The 7,820-nt window shown below is 37.2% G+C and overlaps 1 protein-coding gene across 2 annotated transcripts in view; it reads left to right on the forward strand.

Annotated features, from left to right (window-relative positions):
• LOC128615592 (zinc finger protein 239-like) overlaps window positions 1-5,896 on the forward strand; it is a 7,500-nt gene extending 1,604 nt beyond the window's left edge. For both annotated transcript variants that reach the window (XM_053637808.1, XM_053637809.1), the window contains exon 3: window positions 2,282-5,896. In XM_053637808.1, the coding sequence (XP_053493783.1) occupies window positions 2,282-3,304 (1,023 nt within the window). In that variant the 3' untranslated portion in view covers window positions 3,305-5,896. The remainder of the gene's footprint in view (window positions 1-2,281) is intronic.
• The last annotated feature ends 1,924 nt before the right edge of the window (window positions 5,897-7,820 follow it).

The raw sequence follows: 7,820 nt of genomic DNA on the forward strand, positions 1-7,820 counted from the left end.
GACACTGCTAGAATTTAATCGGAGGGAACATTTTATCCCACAGGCTGTCGGGGGAACATGTCAAACTAGCGATCAAAGACTACAGATTGTGGCCTAGTATTATAGGAATGTTTCAGGATTCTCAATATTGGTCTCGGATGAGCAAATCGTGGCCAAATTCATACAGTGTGAACTCTGCTTTATTCATACACAAATAAATAGAGGGGTCTGAAGAGTGCAAAAAACTAAATTAATTAAATAAATAATAATAAAGTGCACTGTTACTAAAGTGTCTTTATTTATATATATATATATATATATATATATATATATATATATATATATATATATATATATATATATATATATATAATATAAAAATTTGTTTTATAAAGCTTTAAGGTAAACAAACAGGTAAACCAAAAAAGCACATAATCATTCTAACAATTTTATAAAGAAAAACAATCTAAACTAACCCTACTTTGGTGTAGTATACTTTACCTGCACATCGTTGTCGACTTCCCCTTAGCTGTAATGGCGCTGCAGTGGCGGTTCTGTGTGCAATTCTCGAAACGTCCACAAGATCCCTCCATGTATCTGTGAAACCGATAGTGGAAAAAAAAAAACGATGTTCGATTATGGAAAAATGCTTAAATATCGGGAATAATATCAGTGAAACTGATTATCGGTTGATTTCTACTGCTGTGCATCTCATCCTCATGGACTGCACCAGATTTGTCGGTTCTTGCTGTGAGATGTTACTCCACTCTTCCACCAAGGCATTTACAAGTTCTCCATCACGTCTGGGGGAGGGGACACATGGGTACATGGAATTTTCCACTGCAAGAACGATCAGCTGTGAGATTAGTTTTTTTTTTTTAGCAATTCACAAAAATATATGCTTTAGTTCAAAAGTTTGGGGTCGGTGTTGATTCAGATGCATCTGTAAAATTACTGCAATCTGATTCTAGTGTTAAAGATTTAGGTTTCCTTACAATAATCCGTGACAGTGTGGGGTGAGACGACAACATTGTAGTCTGTTTTCTGTGAGCTCCAGAACCAGAGTGCTGTAAACTTTCTGCCACTTTTGGGTAATATGCATATTATAAGGTCTTTTCTCTTCATAATGCTGAGCCAGAAAAGAGTGCTGCTTAATGAGTGCCATTTATTCCAGTCCATTTTACTTCCACAGACAAAAACAAAAGAATAATGTCTGAGCCAGCAGATTTAAAAAAAAAAACAATTCTCAGTGCACCACACTTACTGCTGTAACCCCCACCCAAACTACAATATCATGTAGGGATGATTACATCTTATGTAGTTCCTCCAATTAATACCAATTAACGCAAACCCTGCAATATCCGGCGGAGCTTGCAATTGTTTAAAACTACAGCACATTTTCTGCAGATTTGGGCCAAGATCCATCATGTGACATCATCACAATGTACATTCAGTCGACACTCTCTTTGATTCACGTGCGTTGACCATGAGTACAGATAAAAGGTCTCATTTACTAACAAACATCCCTGCGAAAGACTGTGCAAAACATTTTCACCAATTATACAGTTATCTGCAAAAGAAGCACAGAAACCCTTTTTTCACAATTTGCAATGCAACCAAACGCCTCAGCAAAATCAGAATTTTTTGGCCGCAACAGTTACAAATAACTCAGTGAAATATTGTATGGACTGATTTATATTACACAAACCTAGTGACCGCCATACGAGTCCCCAGGAATACAGCATAATGGGATTTTAAGAAGCATGGATGTGTGATGAGCTGTAACTTCACACCTGAATGATAGTCAAATAATTTTTTTTAACAGAGAATGTGTGTAGATTACAATAATACTGTAATCTATTGTATTTGGAAACACAAAGTTCCATGTTGATTTTTCAGAGTCTAAACACATTCATTGCTTCAGCTTGAAAAAACATTGACGCCCAGAGCAAGGTCATCTTTGTATGGCCAGTCTTTAAATTGTATAAACGTAAAGATCTACATGAACTTTTTCGGTGTGATGAGGTGTGATGAGAAATGATGTTTGGTCAATTGTTGTTCATCTTGGCTCCTAAAAATGATCAGTGACACTGGTTTTGGCATTAGTAAAATTGGAATGCAATCAATTGAATTACGTGACAAATCTAAAATTACAAAGCTGTTACAGCCATTAAAGGTGGGTGATTGTGTGGCCAGGCCGTATTACAGTATTGTAGGAGATGTTTCCAAAAACAATTCCATAAATACATGGGAACAAAATTTTAAATTATTTAAGCATCTTGTATAATGTTATGTTTTCCAGATGTACCACTGCTCAGATTGTGGGAAGAGTTTTACTAAAAGTGGTGATCTCCAAAAGCACGAGCGCATTCACAAGGGGGAGAAGCCGTATCACTGTGGACAGTGTGGGAAGAGTTTTACTTGTCAGAGTCATCTCCAAATACACGAGCGCATCCACACGGGAGAGAAGCCGTATTACTGCTCACAGTGTGGGAAGAGTTTTACTCGTCAGGGTACTCTTCAAATACACCAGCGCATTCACACAGGAGAAAAGCCGTATCACTGTGGACTGTGTGGGAAGAGTTTTACTTGCCAGAGTCATCTCCAACATCACCACCGTACTCACACAGGAGAGAAGCCGTATCAATGTGGACAGTGTGGGAAAAGTTTTACTTGCAAGGGTAATCTCCAAATACACCAGCGCATTCACACAGGAGAGAAGCCGTATCACTGTAGACAGTGTGGGAAGAGATTTGGTCAAGAGAATCATCTTCAGACACACCAGCGCATTCACACAGGGGAGAAGCCGTATCACTGCTCGCAGTGTGGGAAGAGTTTTACTTGTCAGAGTCATCTCCAACGCCACCTGCTCATTCACACAGGAGTAAAGCCATATCGCTGTGGACAGTGTGGGAAGAGTTTTACTCGTCAGAGTCATCTCCAAGTTCACCAGCGCATTCACACAGGAGAGAAGCCGTATCACTGTGGACAGTGTGGGAAGAGTTTTACTTGTCAGAGTACTCTCCATCGTCACCAGCGCATTCACACAGGAGAGAAGCCGTATCACTGTGGACTGTGTGGGAAGAGTTTTACTCGTCATAATCATCTCCAAATACACCAGCGCATTCACACAGGACAGAAGCCGTATCACTGCTCACAGTGTGGGAAAAGTTTTCGTGACCACAGTACCTTCCACAGCCACCAACAAAGTCATACAGGACCGAAGCTGTACATCTGCGTACAATGTGGACGGAGCTATACTCATTCAAGTTTTTTAAGGACACACAAGTGCTCTAACATAAAGCCGTCAGATCTTGACATGTGAATTTTTTCAAAGGGAGGTCAAGGGACATTCTGACAAAACTATATTGTTATATTATTTGTCTGTAGTGTTCTGCTGTCTGGTACTTTCTTGCTTGGTTTTTAGAAAGATTCATGATTTTATGCTGTTTTCCTGTTCTTTCCCCAAACAGTACAATACCAAGCATGGAATACACATATTTAACCAATGGGAATGCCCTACTTTAATCAACCAATCCAGGCCTCTGCGTGAGACACATGATGCTGACATCTCGCTCCAACATGAGCAAACATAACCAGGATGGCATAACCGGGCAGTGGTGGCTCAGTGGTTAAAGGCTCTGGGTTACTGATCAGAAGGTCAGGAGTTAAAGCCCCAGCACTGCCAAGTTACCATTGTAAAATGTACGTAAATGTAACCAAAACACAGAGGCATTGTATCATAAATATAGCAATAGGTTTTTTTTTTGTTGTTTCTTTTTTATTGATTTTTAAATGTGAGCTAGAATCTGTTTTCTAAAATATCACTTTTCTGGCTCATTCCAGTCTGACCTTCTGATTCTTACTGCTGATGAGTGGTTTGTGTGTTGTGGTATGGCCTCTATATTTCTGCACTTGAACTCTTCTTCAGTTGGTGGATTGTGATACCTTCACCCCTGCCTTGTGAATGTTATTGATGTCACTAACTGTTGTTTTGGGGGTTTTTTCCAGAGGTCTCGCAATGTTTGTCATTAGCTGCTGTTTTCCTTGGCTGACCTGTTCCATGTTTTTTTTTTTTTTCAAATTGTTGTAATCGCTATACCTAATGCTTGTGCAATGGCTCTGATAGATTTTCCTTCTTTTCTCAGCTTCAAAATGGCTTGATTTTCTCTGTGTTGGCTTATCCTTTTTAACAAGGCAAAGCCTAAGGCTCAGACCAACAGTAGACATTCAAAGCTCATAATTCTCGAAACATTCAATGGTATAGGGCAGCGGCCCCCAAACGTTTTTGCGCTATGGCCCGGTTTAATATCAGACGATATTTTCATGGACTGGCTTTTGAGGTGTGGCAGATAAATAAAACAAAATGAAATGAGATGACCGGCATAAAAACTGGTGAATTTTTAAAATATAATAATAAACATGAATCCAGTGTGAAATTGCAACTTTATTAGCTTGTCTTTTAATACAGGGTGCTTGTCTCCAAGTGGCGAAGCAGTTTGGAGGCTTTATTGCCTAATTAGAGAGCCGGTTGCCCCATATCATGCAGAGCGGGCTTGGTGCATGGAAATCACCTGTCGCGATAAAACCATATTTCAAGTAGGACTCCTGGTATTGTCTGTTAAATGCAGCTTTCTTTTCTTTGGAAGTCGTAGGTTCTCCTCACTGGGCCTATTGCCCTTGGCAAAGAAACTTTCCAAAGACGTTTGTTTTGTTTTTTTTGTTTTTTTACTCATTTTGCTAGCTTGTGGGTTTATTTGTAGCGGTAACGTATCACGTGACCGAGACAAGCGTCTTGACATGCATCAAGAGTGAGTCATAGACGGATGTAATGGAGAGAAACCGGTCATTTTTCAAAATAAAACATAGTTCAGACTCAGATAATAAATAAAATGGAAATAATGTAAGTCATTTATTCTTTCTGTGCGGCCGGTACCAAATGACCCATGGACTGGTACCGGCCCGGGGGTTGGGGAACCCAGGTATAGGGCATACCTGGCCAGAAAGAACCACCTACCAGTCACATGTTCCAGTAATTTTGATCACAAATAATTGGTGGGTTCAATTAAAAGGTGCCATGTTCTAAGTTGTGTAACACACCATAGATTTAAATATGAAGTAATAAAAGTGGAAACTCAGAGCTGTACTCTCATATTCATCTTTTTATATGAAACCCAAATATCTTTAGTGTATAGTGAAAACAACAGAATTGGTCTTGCTGTTCCAATACTTTTTTGTGGAATGAGTTATCTTGTTTTAGACATTATATTATTTTCTAAATATTATAAATATTCAGTTACATTCTGTTAAATGTTAAAAGAAAATGTATTGTCTTTCTTAAAAAAAACAATAGTATTCCATTGTTTTAAGTAAGTTTGTTCAGTGGTGTATTGTGCTCAAATTTTATATTTATGTATTAAACATTTTATGGACAACCATGGTGTTGTGTCTATGTTGTGAAATGGGATTAATTAGTAATTTATTATAATAATAATAATAGTAATGATGATGATGATGATGATGATATGGTAAGGATGTCTCACATTGAACTGCTTTTATTTCCAGCACATTTCTTAACGTGTGCATATTTGTATTAACTAGGGTTACAGCTAAGATTATTTTCATAATCGATTAATTGGCTGATTATTTTTTTTGATTAATCGGATTGGGGGGGGCTTTCAGTACCATTTTTTTTTTCATTTATTTAAAATCAATCCACAAACTGAGTGTTACAAATATAAACTTAAAACTAAAACTTTGCACAACTGTTTGTCCAATTATATAAGACTGAAAATACATGCCAGAATGTGTGTGTGTGTGTGTGTGTATATATGTGTGTGTGTATATATATATATATATATATATTATATTAATTAGTATTGATTCATTACTTTTTATGGATGCACAAAAAGCACTGAATTAAACTATAGTCCTAAGTTATAATAATAACTAATAATAAAAATCACTTTCACTGCACCTTGTGGTTTCTGTTACTCACTGCTTTTAGGCATATTATTTTACTTTAGTGTTTTAATTAGACATTACAGTCTTACTTGCACTCCCACTGCGAGTGTGGAGCAAGGAGGCCTCATTACCAACAGATCACTTCTGTTATAATAAACGACAGAAGTTACACTGCAAGCATGCAAATACACCATATAATGACAATAAACTTAAATTAAACTAAACCTTAAGTTTCCCGAAGCCCTTGCGCACAGTGGAGCATTTTGGATACAAACATAAGTTTGTGCTTGTGCATCACTATTGTACCTCAGTGCTACTCAAACTCAACTTTGTAAAGTTTTATCTCCTTCAGGGTGTTTAATATAAAATGCGCCCCTGCCTTAAAGGACTTGGAGGTTGCAGACTTTCTTCCTCAGTCACTTGATGATTTCGCCTCCATCTGATGGAGACTGAGGTCATATTGGGAATAAAAGGTAATGTTGATAAACAGTAGACATAAGAAAGTCACTGTCAGTGACTCTGGATATCTGCTAAAGCTAGCGGGGTCACAATACGTGTGTATGACGTCATGTGCCACTGACTAGGAAGCGGCTCATACTTCCAGTTAGTAAAAAAATAATGTATTTCATTTGAGACAATACTACCTTTCTAAAATTCATACACTAGACCAGAGGTTCTCAACCTTTTGTGAGCTCTGGACCTCTAGCATATTTCAAACAATCCACAAGGACCCCCTCACTCCACAACAATTATAGGCTATATATTTAACAGTCATTACTATACATGTTACTTTATTTTTATTAATAGTTAACGTTAATAATATTAACATTGGACATTTAAAATCGAAACAAATCATTTCAAGATTTTATTTTTTACATTTTATTGTTGGTGTGACGTTTAATTTGACTCTCTGAATTATCGTTTGTTTATTTTATCCATCAATGCAACACTTGAACTTGTCTACCACTCACAGGTTTTTGCAAATTACCATTTCATTTGTAAATAAATTTAAAATAAATCCATCAATTTACGATCGTCTCCTACGTGATATTTGTGAATGCACGTGAATAACAAAATTGATTAATTTTAAAACATCTCATTTGAATATGTTCTGATACATTTAACAAAACTTTCCTACTGACCCCATGCACTTACAACACCCCCCCTCCACCCCCCCCACCAACATCACCACCACCACCACCACCAATACCCCCCCCCCAACCCCCTGGTTGAGAAACATGGCACTAGACGGTAGAGTACGCAGTACATAGTATAAGTGTATAGTAAGTCATTTGGGACACAACTTTAGTTTTTACTCTCTGAAGCGTGTTTTTTCCACCAATTATCTAGTTATCTGCAAAAGAAGCACAAAAAACTCTCCAGGTTGCATTGCAATTTTTGAAAGAAAAAAAAGCCTCAGCAAAATCAAGCATTTTTGGCCAAAACAGTTACAAAAATCTCAGCAAAATACTGTAAGGACTGATTATATCACACAAGCCTAACGACTACCATACAAGTTCCCAGGGATGTAGCATTACATACATACCATACAATAACACATCATATGTTAACTAGACACGCAGGGGTGTTAAAAATTAAAGACAACACATTTTGTGTTGCTTTCAACACAGTGTATTAGTACATTTCCACACAAAGATGTGTTGCAAAATAACACAAAATAACAGAGATGTGGCGTTTATACATTTTTCCCTACAATTCATTCATCCTAAAATGCAATTTGTTTGTATGCTAATATTCTACTCAAATGCTCACAAAATAAACAAACAATTGAAAGAAATTCAGGTGACATTTATTAAAATCATTAAAACATTTGAAAGATGTAAGAATAGGAGTTGATGCATCTTCTTACAAAGCTC

Source organism: Ictalurus furcatus, chromosome 12, assembly GCF_023375685.1.
Source record: "Ictalurus furcatus strain D&B chromosome 12, Billie_1.0, whole genome shotgun sequence".
Lineage (NCBI taxonomy): Eukaryota > Metazoa > Chordata > Actinopteri > Siluriformes > Ictaluridae > Ictalurus > Ictalurus furcatus.